This window comes from Pogona vitticeps, chromosome 1 (assembly GCF_051106095.1).
Source record: "Pogona vitticeps strain Pit_001003342236 chromosome 1, PviZW2.1, whole genome shotgun sequence".
Taxonomy (NCBI): Eukaryota; Metazoa; Chordata; class Lepidosauria; order Squamata; family Agamidae; genus Pogona; species Pogona vitticeps.
In genome coordinates, this window is record NC_135783.1 from 151,139,023 (window position 1) to 151,157,962 (window position 18,940).

Here is an 18,940-nt window from a genome sequence, read left to right on the forward strand (position 1 = left end):
GACTGAACAGGAATTTGAACCTTGATCCAGCTTGCTCTGTTTTAGTGATTAAAACACTGTAATACATTGGTCTGTGAATTAGTGAATTGCTCCTAATAGCCCAACTCGTTTCACAGTTAAATGGGGATCTGAACCAAGTTTTTGACCTCTAAGCCCAACTCTCCTGGTGGATGCTAGATCTAAATCTGTATTTCCATGTTAAGGTCTAACCCAGTAAATTGTGGCTCTTAGCATAAGACTAATTAATTCACTGTCCCATAGGGCTTCCCATTTCCTTCTACTCTTATTTAACTGTGTACAAAAAGTGCAGTAATAATTTGTTGCTCCATAAGGGAAAAGATGGCAAAAATGTTTTACAGCACTTCAGTAAAAATTTGGTAGATCTTCTCAAGGGTGGGAAAAACCAAACTTAATATAATATAATATAATATAATATAATATAATATAATATAATATAATATAATATAATATAATATAATATAATATAATATAATATAATATAATATAATATAAATTAAAAGAGGTGGGACCTGTATTGCAACAAAATATTGCCATGTTAAGTGTTTCCTCCTCAACGTTCCAACCTCCATATCATTCCTTTCCTCTTTCCATTATTATTATTTTTTGTTCGTTCCATCAAAGTCAACATGGCAGCACTCTGATTGTCAGAGACTATGACATGGTCATTTCTCACTGGCCTGTTTTCCTCTCAATGCTTGAGGGACAGAAAGTTTTGCCAGTCCTGTCCCCCAACATTAAAATGGAGTCACTAGACTTGTTGTGAGGAAAATTGATGTTACAATTTGCAGTACCTGAACAGATTGTTGCAGATACCATCAAATTCTAAGCTATCTTATTTAATAAGCATATTCTTTAAAACAAGTAGCTACTACATTGTCAGAAATGTCTTTTATAGGCGTGTCAGAGAACTGAACAGCAGCAACACAAAGAAGTTTTTGGAAGAAAGGAAGCGGGTAAGTGATGTGTTCTTTGTCTCAGATACAATAAACATTTATGTCAGAGATGGACAATCACAGAAGACTTATTTTGGGGTTGTGTCAACTTTTAACCCCTAAACGCCCCCCACAGGCTATGCTGGGGCTTGTAGAAGCACAGAAATGCTTGTGTTTAGGCTATCTGTGTTCCACATGATGACTACAGTGGTTTGTAAATGCCTCAAAACTTTAATACTCTGAATTCTGTGATCATGTTAGAAGCCAGTTTACTTAGGGAATAATGCTTCTCCTGTCATTTAAGTAGACTGCTCTTCCACCAAATAGTTAATTCTCAATATGTCTAATACTAACCTGTTGTTTGTATCAGTTGCCTATGTGGGTAATTTGAAGTGTATTTAACAACATTATGCTGAATTTTGGCACATGAGCATTAGTAATGCAAAAGGAGGCATTTTGAGATCTCCAGATAAATTTTTCCCTCCAGGACAGTAGGCAAAAATGTCTTTGGTAGAATTTCCACAGTGGGGAGAACAATGTTTTGAACAACAACAAAAGCCTACTGTTGCACAAAGTTGCCTCTTTTTCTGCAAAGGTGCCTGCCTGGGGTTGGCACAAAAATAGGCAAGATACAGATTCCATGAATTGCCTTAAATTAAGATTAAGAATTTGAATCACTCAGTATGGTTTCCTGACTACCAGATACTTCTTCTGCACTTGCTCTGTGTGTGTGTGCTTTGCCTCTCAAAGGGAAAGGACACAAGAAATCTTTTTTATTTAAATTGCAAAGCCTTTGAAGATAGAAAAGCAAGGAAAGAAATCCAACTGTCAGTCTCAACCTCCACTAAATCAGTAAATGAATGGCCAAGACTTACATAGGTCCAGCTGATCCAGTGTAATTGCTGTGGAGACTAAAAATTGAATCAGCCCACTGTATTTTGAAATGCAGTTCTTTGGCCATTTGATTCTTTCTCTGCATTGTTTGGGGCATGAAGAATTGTGCCAGAAGCATCATCTGGGAAGATCTACTTATTCTTAACAATTTAGGTAGCCACTAAGAAAATTCTGTATTTTATTTTTGCATGTTTCTAATTTTATGTCTAGCTGGCAATGAAGCAATCAAAAGAGATGGATCAGCTGAAAAAAGTCCAGCTTGAGCACCTAGAAATTCTGGAGAAGCAAAATGAACAGGTAATCATGTCAGATGCCATAAATGAGAAGCACAAGTGTGAGTTACAATATTTTTATCTAATTAATTAGTTAAATAAGGGGTAGGGGAAGCTGTGGTCTCAAGATATGGTTGAACTTCAACTTGTATTAGCCCCAGTTAGCATAGCCAGTGGTCAAGGATCAAGTTCTGTCAGACTGATGGATTTTTAGAAATATCCTCTCAAAGTAAACCACCAAATAATGAGCAATTAATTTGTAAGTATTTTAAGTGAATTATTTTTAATGCAGATATTCACAGAATTTAGAGAAGTCTGGCACCATCAGGGAAGAGGCATGTTTTCCTTTATCCATCAAACAGCACATGCCATTTCTGTTGAGGAAGTGTCTGAGCCAACCATGTGTTTTCATGATTTATGGAGGTCCAAATAAATAAGAGAGGCAGATAGAACTTTGCATTGCTCAAATTCGTCAAAGTAGCTAATGACGGAATTGATGTTTTGATGCTAGAAAGAGTGCTCTGTGGTTTAGATTGTAATAGTGAGTATTTTGTATTCTTGTACTCTTGTATTTGTTTTTGTTTTGGAAATTAAAAATAATTAAAAAAAAATAGAAAGAGTTGGTTCACATAGCAATCCATATTCTGGGAGACAAGATGCCAGGTCTTAAGCCCATGCATTCCGGGTCCCCATTGTGGGGAATGAAGATGAATAACTGAGTATGTGTCTCCTACAACTAAACTCACCCTTACTTAATCTTTACATAGTTAGAGGAGAGCTGCATGAACTTGAGGCTGAGTGTGATACAGTATGTATCATCTACACATCAAGGTGATGTGTGACTAGTCCTGAGAACAAACACACTTCATCCTAAGATTTCCAGCTGTGTAGTTATCAACTGGCTCTACAATCTAAATAAAGATTGTGCCCTGTCTATACAAGAGAGGCTTTGTAACTTTTCTGGACGATAGCTCACCCCTCACTGTTTACCATGTAATGGCATGTTGACAGTTCCCCATCTTCAAAAGCAGCTTCTGGAATATGTCCATATACCCAAGTTAGCAAATAAAGCAGGAAACACCAGACACCCTTCACACATGCTGAGCCTCTGCTTTTGTCTCAGACAGGCCTCTCAGTCGTACCCCAGAAGCCAATTGGTTGAATTGCATTTATCTGAATGGCAGAGGAACAAGAACTGTTAACTGTTTTCCCTATAAAAATTAAGCATGCAAGAATGTATAGAGTCTTTTAGGAGTGGCTACTACCGTTAGTTTTAACATCAAGAAGTTTTTTTTTAAATGCTGCCAAGGTTTTTGATATAGAAAAATTAGGTCCAGCCCTAATGGGAAACCACTGCAAATGAGAACCTTGGCTTGTTCAACTAACCATGGTTTAAACAAACAATTATTACTTGAATATTGGCACAATTGAGAGCTTTTAGTTGCCTCCTTAGATACTCACTAGAGAGATGGGTTAACCCAATGCACAGCCAAGTTCCTTTACATAGCAGAAATGTGATGTTTTCCATTATATCTAAACCAAACCTTTGGCATGCCTGCCTTAAAATGGCTGAGATTCAAGTGGTTTGCATTATACGTCAGCATTATATTTGATACGAATCTGAAATAATTTAGTTTATTTAACTAAGTATTAATACAAACTGACTGAGACTTGTGGCTCAGGTTGTCATTTTTAAAATACATTTTCTCGCATTTAATTTGACTTCATTGTATTTGACTTCTATGAATGTAAGCATGTTCATTCATGCACACAAAACTCTTAACAATGTAACCCTGTACCCACTTACCCGAACATGTTTCTGAAGTTGGTTGGGTTTAGTTCTTGGTAGACGTGTACAGGGTTATCCTACGGAAACACTAGCGATGTTTGGTGTTAAAATTGATTAGCAAGTCCCCAATGAAAGCATATACACACCACATAGCATTTGACCAGCTTAAGTAATTACTCAGATACTTCTTTTAAGATAAAATGAAAATAGATCTTTACTCACTGAAAACTTGCAAGTTTCAAGCACAAGTTGTAGTAAAATACACAATAGTAAACAAACTGTCTCAGAGGGTAAGAAGAAGGATGAATAAAAGGTTGAAATAATAAAAGGCAAAAGTGGGTTTTCTCAGACTGCATGGTTGCGAGAAAAAAATATGTTGGACATAAGGAAGGGGCTCAGGAGAGCATCCTCCCTCTGCCTTGTCTCAAAAATGTTCTGGTACTAAAACAAAGGCAGTAAAACAATTGAAGGACAGAAGAGGTGTTACCTTTGCCCACCAAGAAAGGATCTTAGTCAACTGGTCAAAGAGAGGAGGCAGGTCAGTCTAACTACCCAACATATTAGTAAACGAATTAGTGTATGATCCTCTCGGGTGATCATACACTAATTTGCATGTTGGCTTGTTAATTAATTCCAACAATAAAATCCCTATTTTGTAAGTTTTGTTGCTTGATGTAAGTGGAGGATGTACAAAGTGCACATAGACATTAGTTGTTATGAACACACATATATATTTGTTTTGCTTGCATGTGTCATTTTCATCTCCGCTTTCATTCATTTTGTTTGCCTGCTTATTGTATTACTCAATGTTGACATTACTATTTTTTGTGCAAACAGCTTTTGAAATCCTGTCATGCAGTCTCTCAAACTCAAGGTAGGATTAATATGTACTGAGCAAGGTACTCTATTCAGTTCTTCCATGCCTAATTTATCACTCAGACACTTCTTGTAGATGTAACTAGTGACTGATGAATTCCACTTATCTTGATTTGGAACTGGCTCAGTATACAATATATATGTTTATGTAGAGAGCATTTGCATTTCTAAGAGGTTTTTTTTTTGTTGGACCTGTTGTTGGCACCTTTGCACCGAAGATGGATAGGGCATTTCCCAGTTCATTTGTACGTCATAGTATGTGGTCAATCGTGTTCACATTGTAATAGTTCTCCCAGTTTTTTGAACAATGGACAACTCAACTGGTTTTGGCTTTAGGCATCTGACCTGGTGAATGCCGACCATAAATGTGCATAATTTTGTGTCGCAACAAGTTTGTACTGTTTCAGGAGATATCTATTTTTTCTGCTGGTCCTTGTCAAAGTGGGAGAATTTCTTTCTCCCCCCCCCTCCCCCTAGTAAGATATCCACTAATTCTTATCTAGGATCCTTGCCAGGGAGTTGTAGATCAGCTTTAAGCTCAGTCCATAAACTGAATACAGGCATAGCATGTAGTTCGCAGTTCCGTGTCCATTTTAATCTTTGGAACATTTGCTGATTTCAAATGGGCCGTGAGACTGAGAGGGCAGGTTAAGATTTCATTTTCAGATTGGGACAAAGAGTGGCAGATCTCAAGTCCTACTTGCCAACAGATGTTACGGCACCTGTGAAAGAGCATTTCTCCCACGGTGATTTGTCTTTTTCATGATGTGTCAATATCCCAAAATAGCTTCATTGCTTCAGAAGTACCTTAGATCAAATTAAGCAATGATTTCTATAAGTACAGCATGCTGTTTATATATTTGGGAGACACTTGATGTGAGCATTTATTTGAAACAAATTAAACAGGAAGGTTTACCTTATGTGTAATTGGTGCTGTTGACAAACCTTTGGACCTGTAAGAACTGATTATCAGTCTGCTTTTACTTCCCACAGTCTGAACATACATTGCTCAAGGGAAGCAGATAGATACACATGAAATTAATCTGTGAAATGGAACCTACCCACCCACCTCCAATCTTTTCAAGTAGCAAAATTAGACCCTCAAGTTGTTTTATTAAATTTCTGATGCAAAGCAAGAAATGGAACATGCCATAGTTTCAACCCGTTTTTCCCTTAATAGGCAGGACAACTTTCATGTAAGAACCAAAGTATAAATTGTGAATCTAATATGATTTCATAAAGACAATAGGTAGAAATAAGATCACATAGTTGGATTTTCTTTTATGGTTATAATTTCTTTGGATTGCTGTTTTAATCATTGATTAAATGCCATCGCTATTCTAAGAGATCTGTACAAAAAAATCAATTGAAATTATGTATGTTTCTGTTTGATAATTTTAGTGAATGCCAGTAATATACACTTAGCAAATGTAAAAGGCTATTTTGTGTCTCTCTAAAAAGAAAAAAGAAAAAAAATGGTTAAAGCTTTGCACCCGGAATGCTGAATGTTATGGTTACATGTGATGATTTGAAAATGTAGTAGAACCGGTGCCCAGAAGTGATTCTAGTGAAGTCCATCAAACAGTCACTAGGGTTTTGCTCTAGTCATTTAAAGGCAATTGGAGGGAGGCAATCCAGAGATGCCTGGTTTTTATTTAGAGCATTCCAGCTGTTGAAGTAAAAAACGTAGGTCAGCATTTCAAAAGAGGCTGTACTTGCTGATCCATGCATTATGTTTCCATATTTCCACTTATGATTTTTTTTGCATTAACTTCTGGCTTGAGATATGTTAAAGGGCATGAATTTAGTGGTGTTTAATTCAGGGTGGTGTGTGTGTGTCACTTGGACTGCTAAGTTATGAAATTCAGTCATTGGCTGACAGTACCCCCACGTAACTTTTTATACTTGTATGTACGGGGTGGAGAATTGAATTTCTCTGGTGTTCATAGATTGTTGATTCATTCAGTAATTATTTGCATGCACAGCAGCTCCAGTAAGCATACACTGAGTTACAGTGACCAAAAGGTTATTTATCTGCATGTTTAGGAGAATCACACAGTGTTTTTTTAATTCTTCTCTCTCTCTCTCTCTCTCTCTCTCTCTCTGTCTCTGGTGTGTTCACTTTTGTGCAGTTGGTCACATGACAATTTGCACAATCTCATCATCAGCTCAGTAGCATGTTGTAGAGACTTATGCTATCATGCAAACTAGGCATGGGCTATTTGTGCCAAATGTACTTAACATTGGCTAATCACAACACCACGGGGGCCCATTACCTCCCCCCCCCCAAATTATCCATTCTACTCACCAGTTGCTGCCTGGTGCCTGGCGCTTGACTCCATCGTTGTGCCAATTATGGAAGGGGCCCAGCTGACTCTTCTCCACCTCCCCAGTCATCAATTGAATGGGGAGGCTCCCCATCCCACCTCCCCTGCTCCAAAGTTGTTGACTGCACCGGGGGGAACAAGGAAAAGCCAGCTGGGCTCCTTCCATGACTAGCATGATGATAATGTAGCCAAGCACTACACTGAGAACAGTGAGTAGTCCAGACAGTTCTGGGGGAAAAAATGGACCCTTGTGGTGCTGCAGTTTGTATTCATATCTCCAAGGATTCAAATATGAATAGCCCATGTCAAATGCAAACAAAGAGGATTCCAGTTACTGAGCAAAAGCTCTGCATGTTGAAAAGAGGTTTGCACACTTGCCCCCTATGTGAACAACACTCCCATTTGGTTAGAAATCATAGCTCAGAGTGGAAGTCTCAATTTATGTTCTTCCCCCTTCTTTCTTTCTTTCTTTCTTTCTTTCTTTCTTTCTTTCTTTCTTTCTTTCTTTCTTTCTTTCTTTCTTTCTTTCTTTCTTTCTCCTTCCCTCGTCTTCAGCCGTACTAACTGTACCATTGTCCTGGTTTGCAGGCAAAGGAGATGCAGCAGATGGTGAAGCTAGAGGCAGAGATGGATCGCAGGCCAGCAACAGTGGTATAAAGCTGTGAGGTGAAGACTGACATCTGACATTCCACCTTGTGGCAGTCCCGATGCTCATTCACTGAGGAGTAGGAGGCTGGCTCTCTTCTGCTTCGTGTCAAGTGTAGCTACGCATGATTGACAAGCAGCTTGGAAATTAACAAACAAAACAAAACATTGTTTCTTCTTTTTAAACAAAAACATTTGGACTGTGCTGTATTTTATTTTCCTTTTGTCACAATATACCATTTTTGAAAGAAAGATTGATTGATTGATTGATTGATTGATTGATTGATTGATTGATTGATTTTAACGTCCTGTCCAATTCTATTAAAAACCATTCAATGCCTTGTTTGTCTTTAACAGGGTTACAGTCCAATCTAGAACAGCAATGTTCTTTTTCTTCCCCTTCAATAGTTTGCACTTCTGTTTTTAAATTGTGTTGCTATTTATATTATATTTTGCTTGGGCTTCCGTGTGTTATAAAAGCCAGCCAGGTGTCCTGGAACTTTGCAGAGTCTCTCAAGATTCTGGCCCAAGAATCTTATTAAATTTCATATGAAATTTAACACTGGCCATAATTCTTACAAAATGTACCAACATCTGTAACTGAGTTTCCAAAAGGAAATGATCTTTTGCCCTCTTTTAGTTCGTTGGTTGGTTCGATAGTTGTGAAGACAACCTTACAGAAATAGATCTGTATCAGAATGGTTCAGTGTGAAGTGCTGTTGTTTTGGGATTTCAGCTATTCTATGCCATTCCCTTTCCCCCAACCTCAGGGGTTTGTTTGGGGGGGGCGGTAGAGCGAGGGAGGGGGAAGAATCCACCTAGCGTCCAGACAGGCTTAACATTATGGCTAGGTATGCTTATTCTTCATTGGGTTGTCTTATTAGGTTTTCCTCCAAAGAGAATATTTTTTTGTACTTCTACAAAATTTTGGGCCTCCCTACAGGCCGCCTCACCACGCCTTCCTCTTGTGCATGGATGGTGCCATTTTGGCCATGCACAGACTGGCGCTTGGAGCATTGAGAACATACGGTATTGTGGAAACTGCCATCTATCAACAGCATAGATAAACAAGCAGCTTAAAAGCTGTGCAAATTATTTCTGTATTCAGAATTGTGTAAGCAGCAAATGCTAGATCAGGTGGGAGTAGTCTAGACTGAACTGGCATTAAAAAAAATGCTGCACAAAGGATTGTGAAGGGGGAAGGTTGTCATTGTGCCAAATGTACTTAAAAGGCGAAAGCATTGTATTCGGGGCACTTTAACAAATGTTTACATACTACTTAACAGTTGCTTTTTGTTACCAATCTCAAATACTACAGCTCATTGTATCTCAAAATTTGTTTAATAAGCTGTTGGGTTGGGCGGGAGGGAGTTTGTAACTGTGAAAATGTAAAGTATTTATACACATATGATCATAATATTGTAGGAAATCACATTTCCGTGGCAACATCGATGACAGTAGTCAACAAAATTCTATTTGCATGTGATACGAACACAAATTTTGACTTCAGTGAATATTGTATGATCACACAGTCAATCTTGTACTGTTAAATAAGTACAGAGTTGATGTATTATACAGAATATTTGATTAGCAAAACATAAGTATATATATACATATATATATATGTATAATGTGTATATGAATTATGTGGGCATTCTTACTACTTCAAGTTCTAGTTGAAAAAGGAAAATGTTAACTTAATTTTACACAATATATGCAGATTTTCAGACTTTCATATCAGGAATAACCCTTTTTATGTCTATTAGATATCCAGACAATTTGCTACAGTATTAATGTGCATGTTTTCAAGGCCCGCTGTAGTTAGCAATGCAGAACAACGCATGTCAGACCTCTGCTTGGAATTGTCCATGCTACCAACATAAAAGAGACTGTGGGATGCTGGTAGTTTAGAATAAACCAGACAACTGATTTTAATCAGTACCAATCATGTTGTTGTACACGCTTGTACAAACTGATTCTACATGTTCCTATAAATGACGTTAAATAAAGAGATGATTATGTAACTGTCTCAAGATAAAACTTTCAGATTCTCAAATAAAAAGAAAAGAAAAACATATGGATTATCTGCGTGTTTTATAGCTTTTGATTTTTATCAATACTGACTGGAGCATTGGTTTACGGCTCTTAGATTTTTCCAGGTTTCTAGAATTTTTTTAAAGTGGAATTTTCAGACTCGTGTGTATGTGTGTGTGTGTGTGTGTGTGTGTGTGTGTGAGGGAGAGAGAGAGAGAGAGAGAGAGAGAGAGAGATGCTGTCAAGTTGGAACTGACTTTGTGGAGACCCAAATAGAGCTTTCAAGGTGAGTGAGATATTTAAGGAGTGGTTTTAATAATTCCACTCCACCATGAGTTTCCATGGCCAAGTGGCAATTCAAACTCCACTTTCTTGGGCCCCAATCTGTTACTCTACCCAATACACCACACTGGTTATTATTTTCAAACTCTTAAATAGACCAGTAATAATAATGGAGTGCCATCAAGTCAACTGCAGCTTCTCAAGGTCTTCTGTTTATGAAGTAATGAAAATAGCTGCTGGATAGCCCAGTGGTTTAAGTACCTGTTTGTGGAGTCAGAGGTTGGGAGTTCAATCCTCACTGTTCCTCCTTGACAGAAGCTTGACTCAATATTCCACAGGGTCCCTTCCAGTTCTGCAATTCGGAGAAGAAGAAGAAGAAGAAGAAGAAGAAGAAGAAGTGATTTATCTGATGTTTCTTCTGGGGGTTATCTGGAACTATGTAGGTTAGCAAAAGCCACACAGGCTGCCTCTTCTCTTACAAGCCACACTGGGGAATTGAACTCCCTGTCCTTGACCCTACAGCCAGGTGCTCCAACTCAGTCAACTATTAGCCAGGGGAAAACTCAAGTTGCGCCATGAAGCAAACTTACTAATTTGTGCCGTGAGCTCCACATGCTGTCATATTCTACCCATATAAATTTAGATTTAACCTGTGACTTGTTTCTATGTTAAGGAAAAAGCAGCTTGCTGTGAATCAGTGGAACCCCTCCTGAACATGGTCAATATTGCCTTTCAACAATAATACAGAACTTCCATGTAACAATAGCACAGTGTCCCTGGCTTTAACCCTCAGTCAACAAGTACTTACTGGCTGGCCCATCTTCACATTCTACTTTCATATCCTTTGTTCCTTTTGATTTTTATGGGGACCGAAGGGATCAATTCCCTTGCTTGAACCATCAGTCCTGCTGTTTAAAGCAGCAAGGATGTCTGGCATTTTCCTGATCAGGCTTAGAGCATAGTGGGATTCCCAAGCAATCATCTACAGCTTCCATTGTGAGGTCACTGTCATTATTTGTTATGTGACTGTTGCCCAGTTACATGCTGGAACAGTACATTTCACAGCAAAATACCAAAGGTCTCACACCCCTAGCAGTAGCATCAGTGTTAGTAGGATCAACAAATGTCAGGAATTTTCTTTCAGTGTTGTCCTAGAAGATTTGCATTTCTTTCTCTTTCCTTATGTCTGCTATCCCAGGGAGTGGCCTAGCACCTGATTCAGAATTCCAAGCAGTCTTCACAGAAGTTTAGTTTCTCCTGGCATTAAAATGATTGTTGGCCAGATTATTATTCAAACATTGTTGCCTTTGATTTTTAGTAGATCACCTATAACAGTAGAGGTCTGTCTGTCTGTCTGTCTGTCTGTCTATCTGCCATAACTCGGAGGCCTTGAAACCTAGAGGTCAGAAACATGCCTTACCCTGAGGGCAAGGTCCAAAAATGTGACAGGTGCTCCCTGAATGTGGTGCTTTGCCCCGTCTGGGCAAATTCTGTGCAGGGAGCATGTCCATTTGCCCAGGAATTGTAATGATCCTGCTTCCAGAAAGAAAGGAAAAGAAAAGAAAGAAAATGTGCAGGAAACTTACAAAAACACTTGTGTGATTTCCTGAAAGAAGTCTCATTGCTGGGAGGAGAGATGCACACATGCATAAAAACAAACACCCTTCAGTGAACCTTTCCTCTTGTTTTGACAATCTGGGGTTGGCAGGAATATCAGATATAAGAAATGGACACCTTCTTGTCCCCTTCTGAAGGTGAATCTGGATTCAGTTTCTCACATGCGTAATTTTTTTTAATTATTATTTTCCTTCTGTGGTCCTACATTATGGGTGGGATGTCTAAAAGAGAAGCTAATACATGCTTTGCCCAAATATTACTTTGCTACATGCATGCAAATGTCAGATGCCATCTGGTCGAAATTATTCATCACTTTTCGAGAGCTGTTTTAGTCTATCATTCTTTCCCGGGAATCCATCATTAATAAATAAAATCCTTTATGGTTCTGTCTAATTTTTGCTCCTGATCAGCTTCAAACATAGCAGAACAGTATGCATGTATTATGCAGGTTTCAAATGAATGAATGAATGAATGAATGAATGAATGAATGAATGAATGAATGAGTGAATGAATGAATGAATTTACATATGCTGCCCAATTAGTGAATTCACACAAAACCTCACAACTCCCACCCACTTTATTCTCATAAAAACATACTGTAGTGACATAATCAAAATGGCAATATAACTGACTCAAATGTGGTGGTCTACAAAATCCTTCGGTTCAAATGTTAAAATTTACATCATTTGAGAGTGAATGATGTCCTTAAGGGTGCCTTATATAACTCTGCCTTGAGTAATTTCTTGAAGACTGGGAGGGACGGAGCCTGGTGCACCTCAACTGGTAGCTTATTCCACCAAGCGAGGGCTGTTACCAAGAAAGCCTGACTCCTTGTCTTTACCTTTCCGGCTTCCCTCACTGTAGCCACATTTAACACTGTGGATTGAGAGGAGCACATGGCACAGGAAGCTGATTTTTTGGGAGAGAGGTTCTGACAAGTATAAAAATTAGTGCGCTCCGGAAATCTGTTTCACGGGCCTGCCACAGTTGTGCATTGACTGTTGTTCTTTCTTGTTCTGTTTTGAGATTCCCATTCATAAAATAAGGCTCTGAACTCTGAAGGGTTGACAAAATCCACAATGCACTCATGTGGGGGTGGGGGGTGTTACAGAGGCAAACCCCAAGGTCTTGTGTTCAACAGTCTTTTATCACCATTTAGAATCAATAATAGAGATAGATACGAACTGAACCATGAACCAGAAAACCCAACAGATCAGGCCATTTTGTAGGTTTTTTTCATGAAACAGTTTGGGGTTCCTGTTTTGCCAAAATGAAACGAAGCACCAAACATTTTTCCCCCTCCCTCTGTGCTTCATTTTGTTCAGCAGAAGGAGATGCTCACCCTTTCCTACTGCCCCTGTCATGTCCCTACCTGATTGTGTTGCATAAGGGTTGTCTTATTGAGTTCCCATCACTTCTGCGGGTATATCCAGGGGTAGGAAGATTCCCCACTGTATATTCCAAGAGACAAGCCAGCCTGTGTAACCTTGGCCAAGCTGTAAAATCCTAGAATGCCACCAGAGAAAGGTGCTGTTAAACCACTTTAGAGTGTGTGGTTACACAGTAAAAATATGGTTTGAACTGCTGTGTATTCACAGTTTATCAAATCAGGTTTCCCTGGATGAATTGCTGTAGATATCCCAATGACAATTTGCAGGAGTCAAGAAGACAGAAGTAGAGACCTTGGCTTGCATGGAGTTCCAACACCACAAGATGCTTTAAGTGCTAACAAGATGCTCATTGGCAATTTCCACATCTCTCTTTTTGTTTATTTAGTTCTCCTAAGTGCTCTAAGTGTTCCAGTGCTGAGTTGAAACCTTAAAACAAACAAGACACTGTGTGGAGAGAAGGGGGACTCATAGAATCATAGAAAAGTGAAGTTGGAAGGGGCCTACAAGGCCATCAAGTCCACCCCCCTACTCCAGGCAGGACTCATTTCAGGGGAGTTCCCCCTTTGCATCAGACCAGATGATCACATGGACACAAAGTGGGCAAAAACAATGTCAACCTGATTGGAGCAAATTCCTACTGGTTGAACAAAAACTAGATGAATTCCTCTTTTAAAAAAAGATTCCCTAGCAGTCTTCCCTATATTGAGCTTTCCATCATGTAGTCCCTAGGTTCTAATTCAAATTCTTCTGTGCCCCACCTGATGTAAATTGTGGGGTAAATGGCCAATGTATTCGCCCCCTGAATACTTTATACCAGGTACTTTACACCTTATTCATATAAGTTGGAATTTACTCAACATCACATGATTTTTCTTTCCCATGAGAAGCCTTTGTTCTTTCTTTTTCACAGCTGCTTGATGTTACTCTCCCCTCCACCACCACCCAGAGGACACTCAGTATTCCATAATAATGATTTCCATGTTAACCCTCTGATAGCTTCTATTACTACAATCAATCCTGGCAAATACTCTTTAAGTGGTAAAAATCATCTTGCAGATCCTACTGGCTAGGAATCTGAAACACAGCTTTGCCCTGAACTGAAGAGCGGCATGGCTGGGGCCAGAAGTCCATTCTTTTCCTGATCTTCCATGTCTGACAAGGCCAGGAGACTTCAGTTCCACCCCATCAAGTTTGGAAATTGCATTGTAAATCACAGCGCGCTTTCAGTCAATAGAAACTAATAACCTTTGTGGCAATTGCAGTCGAACAGCTATTAACTGTGAGAAGACCTGAAGCCGCTGGTTGGGTTTCCTGGTTTTTTTGGATTCCTCCCATGGGTCCAAGAACTATTCTAGAAACAAATCCTGTCCTGAAAGTCCCCCACAGTGCGTGATTTACAGTTTCTTCCATTCAAAGAGGAAAATGCATGTCTTCAGTATGATGTTTGAGCACATAGGATGAAAGTGGATGCGGGGAGTATAACCTTGAACAGAATGGAAAAAAAGACCCCATGAACCCTGTGATGCCATGCCTTGGATGATTCAATTTATGCACAGAAGGCTCAATAGTTTGCAATCCACTCAGGTTTTCTGTGTGGCTCTCTGCGTTTGTGTTACAAGCACTGTAGTGTATTGCCTTATGAACACTTCCTGTGGCGGCTTTTTAAAAGTCTAAATTTAACACCACCAAATCTCTTAAAGAAATAAAATTAATGTCCGTCATCTTCTCCCATTCTCTCTCTATCCCTCCTCTTTTTAAAGGGAGTTCCTTCCTCTGGCCAGTCTGTTTAGTTGTATATAACAGGACCATGTAGAAGAATACATTAACAAGAGATATGGATTACCTTTATGATTTGTCATGAAGGTAATCCATATCTTTTGCCAATGATTTGAGAGGCTGTAGGGGGATAAAAATCTGCCCATCTCCCTCCTCTGCCGGCTTATCACCCATTTTCCTTACCCTGCTGGTCATCGAGTGGTGGTTCTGAGGAGGAAACCAAACACAGTATGTCATATCACAAATATGACTATTGTATTCTTTTGTTCTCTAAGGAGTTTATCTCAAAGGTAATGGGAGTGCGTGGGAAAAGCAAAAAGAAGAGAAAAGGGGGGGGGAAGGATGAGAGATAAGCAGAAAGCAATGCAATTTTTTAAAAAAATGAAAGTGGGTCTCATCCCCAGGGTTTATGCTTCAGTGTCTGGACATTTTCTATTGCTCTGGTGTTCTGGACTGATCCCCTGTCCTCAAGAAGACTAGCAAGAGAACATGGGTAATACAATATTTTTCCCCCTTTGCACTGTCATTAGATATGTGGGTTTTTCCCCCTCATAAGTGATTGAGTCTCAACTTCTAGCATCATTATTCTACCATGAGAATGGTATGGAAAGAACACTTATCTAAGGCCTGCAGCTGTTTGTAATTCTATTTAGATCTGTGATGAGATCAAACCCATTCTTCTTAGCATTTGTTTGCAGTCTCTCAGTGCCTCTGTTTCACTACACTGATTCAGATAAATAAAGACCATTTAAAATACAGTGGTGTCTCAGCTTACGAGTTTAATTTGTAGTCCAGTCGTAACTCGAAATGTTCATAAGCTGAAGCACCATTTCCCATAGGAAGGCATTAAAATGCAATTAATTTGTTCTGTTCGAAGAAAAAAAAATCCCAACCCCCCCCAAACAAACAAACAAAAAAACCACTGCAAGTCCCATCAGAAACGTGATTAACTCATTCCGGCCGAAGGAGAAAAAACAACAGAAAGGCAAATAAATACTGCAAGACCCATTGGAAATGCAAAAAAAAAAAAAAAAAAAAAAAAAAAAATCACCAAAAACCAAACAGAGAGTGCAAGACCCATCAGAATCGCAAACAAAAAAAACCCCAAAAAGCAAACAGAGAGTGCAAGACAGATCGGAAATTCAAGGAAAAACAAAAACAAAAAGCAAACAGAGAGTGCAAGACCCATTAGAAATGGGAAAAAAGAAAACAAACAAACCCTGCAAGACCCATCACAGCATAGAAACATAAGCCCACCACCCAGCCCTAAACCATGCTGCAAAACCCACCCAGAACAGTTTTTAAAAAGTACAAAGCATCACCTTCCCAGACAGTCTGAAGCCTCCTCCGATCACGCACTCTCTAACTGCTGGGGAGAAAGAGCTACAAAGAAGCAGCCTCTTTGCCACCAATGGTTAGCAATTTGAATTCCCCACCCCTTTCCCCTGCCTTTTTCTGTTCATAACTCAAAGCTCTGGTCACAAGTAGAAGCAAAATTTTGCAGCCGGAGCTGGTCGTAACTTAAAATGGTTTTATGTTGGGACATTCGTAAATTGAGCCACCACTGTATTTGGAAACTGTGCACAGACACATTTTTTGTTGCTACGTGCCTTCAAGTCAAAACTGGCTTACAGCGACTCTAACAGAGTTTTCAAGTGAGATATTTAAGGAGTGGTTTTACCTGCTGCACTCCCCCAGTGAGTTTCCATGGCTGAACGGGGATTTGAACCCAGGCCTTTTAAGTCCTAGTTTGTCTTTTTATTCATACACACTTTAGACAAGGGGAAATTGGGAACAGTGTGTACATTGAGAAACAAGAGTGACAAAATATGAAAAGAAGGAGAAACAAAGTCCTCCAACCAGAGGCAAATGAGGCACAGAAAAAAAGGTGTAGGAGGAATTCAGAGAAACTCAATGAAACTGAGGTCAGAAGCAGACATTAGAGACAGCCTGTAATTTGAGCTGAAAACATATTAGTGTTGCTGAGGTGATTGAGGCAATCGTTCTGTATTTGTGAAATCAGGCTTCAAAGGAAATCTTGTGAAGGCTAATCACCAAACAAGCCAAGTTAATTTGCATAATCCCAAAGGTGGGAGAAGCTCTTGCTGTGATGTTCAGAAGTTCAAATTAGTGAAGAATTTATGTCTTCCAGTTGTGGACTTGTTTCTGGCCTGACACTGAGTGATTTTCACATCGCAGTTCACCAGGGTTTCTGTAAGGACAAATGTGGTGGGGATCATGAATGTAACACTCTACTCTCACAAAGGAAAACAAGCAATTAATCATGGTGCCGAATTTGAAAGAACTTTGAAAGTAATTCTGATAAGGACCTACACAGTTTGTGTGAAAAATGGAACACTCCAAAAAATCCTTAATACTGTCATGTTTAATCTCTCAAATCAGGGCAAAAGAGAATTGCTTAGTTTTGCCTATTGCTCCAGAGAGTAGATGAATCACTGGCTCCCACTCTGGGTTGGCTGAAAGCGTCATACAGATGGTCTTTATTGTGCTCAATAGTCACACAACGGAGTCCAAAAGTCAGCAGTACTCAGATGTGGCTCTCCATACTCCGTTGCCTTTTGTTCCATTTGTGGTACACCTTGGCATGACTTTAATCTATTTAGACCTCTCCCTAAAAATAATCAGACTGTAAAGATTCAGAATATCCTCTGATGGAGAACACTGCAGTCATTAGGATGTTTCCTCTTTTCCCTGTTAGACCGTACTGGTTTGAATGTTTTAGTCTTCAAGCAAGTCTTTGATGTGCCTCCATTCAATAATTCAGTTTAAATTGTGATGAATCCATTATGCAGAAATATTGCCAAAATTTTGTTATCTCTTCAGCTTTTTAGTACCTATGAAATTGAAAAATTTGGTGCATTATATATATCGATTGACTGATCAATCGATCTAACTGTTATGTGCACAGATGTCATATCACATAGCTGTTTTCTCTCACTATTTTAAGACAGTTTCACAATTCCAATAACTTGGAAACCAGAATCATTATTTATTTATTTACTTATTTTCAGAAAATGGAACCTCTCCATACAGAGTGAAAGATATAGATCCTTCAAATACCTGAGTTGATTATATGCTGCAGAATGATTTAATTAATTGGTAATTTGACTCCTTTGTCACTGTGGTAACTAATTCTAGTCCAATACACTTTTAGAGAAGGAGTCAATGAGCCTGAAAATTCATGTAATTTGAAGGGGGTGCTTTTCTGCAGCTGTACGCTACAGCAATGAACTGCAACTTCACGTTAGTGTCTGCAGCACTGAACAATATAACCAGTAGCTTAATTTCAGCATGCATTTCAAAAATCTGAACACTTATTTTGTGACTTTAACTTCCCTTATTCTACTTGTATGTGTTAAATTTATTTAATGTTTAAAATATTTTTGTCAAGCTAACTTTTTTAAATGATGGTTCCATTAGTGCATTTATATGTGGAACAATTTTAATCCTTGTGGTAGCAGCTGCTTTCATCTAGTGGCAGGAATTAATAAATATCAAAGCACTGTTTATTCTGCTGATGAAGCTAAATAGGCTCATTGATGTTTTTACAATAAAGTCCTTTTCATGAGTACCTAGAAGTAAATAAACAAAGATGAAAGCATCCTTTTGTTTAGTGCAATTTACTCTTTACCTAAATGTACATAGGACTGCAGCATGATGACCTGATCCCTTATATATTTACTTGTATGTACCGTAGGTCTCATTTTTTATATGGTTTACTCTCAGAGATACTTATACATAAGATCTCAGCTTTCAATAATAACTTTTAATATGACCACATTTATATGTTTCACTTCCTGTGAATTAAGTTCTTTAAAATCTATACATAAAATTTATACATATTTATATAGTGTAAATTCCTTCTGAGCCTGACCTAAAGTGCTAAAATGTTTATTGTAAGTACTGACTGTGGAGATAAAAATAACATTGGGAGCCTAGATAGGGTCCATGATTGTGAGTCTGAGGAACTCTGAGGAACTTGCTTTTCCTAGCATGAGAGGACTGAGTCACATTTTGCAGGATGGCCATTGTGTCACATTCTGAAGGCTGATAAAGCTCGCTT

At 38.8% G+C, this 18,940-nt stretch overlaps 1 protein-coding gene across 14 annotated transcripts in view; it reads left to right on the forward strand.

Moving 5' to 3' along the window:
* Nucleotides 1-9,831, forward strand: part of PLCB4 (phospholipase C beta 4) — a 354,479-nt gene extending 344,648 nt beyond the window's left edge. For 12 of the 14 annotated variants that reach the window (XM_073003183.2, XM_078388138.1, XM_073003175.2 and 9 more), the window contains 4 exons: nt 917-974; nt 2,058-2,144; nt 4,746-4,782; nt 7,700-9,831. In XM_073003183.2, the coding sequence (XP_072859284.1) occupies nt 917-974; nt 2,058-2,144; nt 4,746-4,782; nt 7,700-7,776 (259 nt within the window). In that variant the 3' untranslated portion in view covers nt 7,777-9,831. The remainder of the gene's footprint in view (nt 1-916; nt 975-2,057; nt 2,145-4,745; nt 4,783-7,699) is intronic. The other 2 variants (XM_078388592.1, XM_078388632.1) reach the window with 1 other exon arrangement.
* The last annotated feature ends 9,109 nt before the right edge of the window (nt 9,832-18,940 follow it).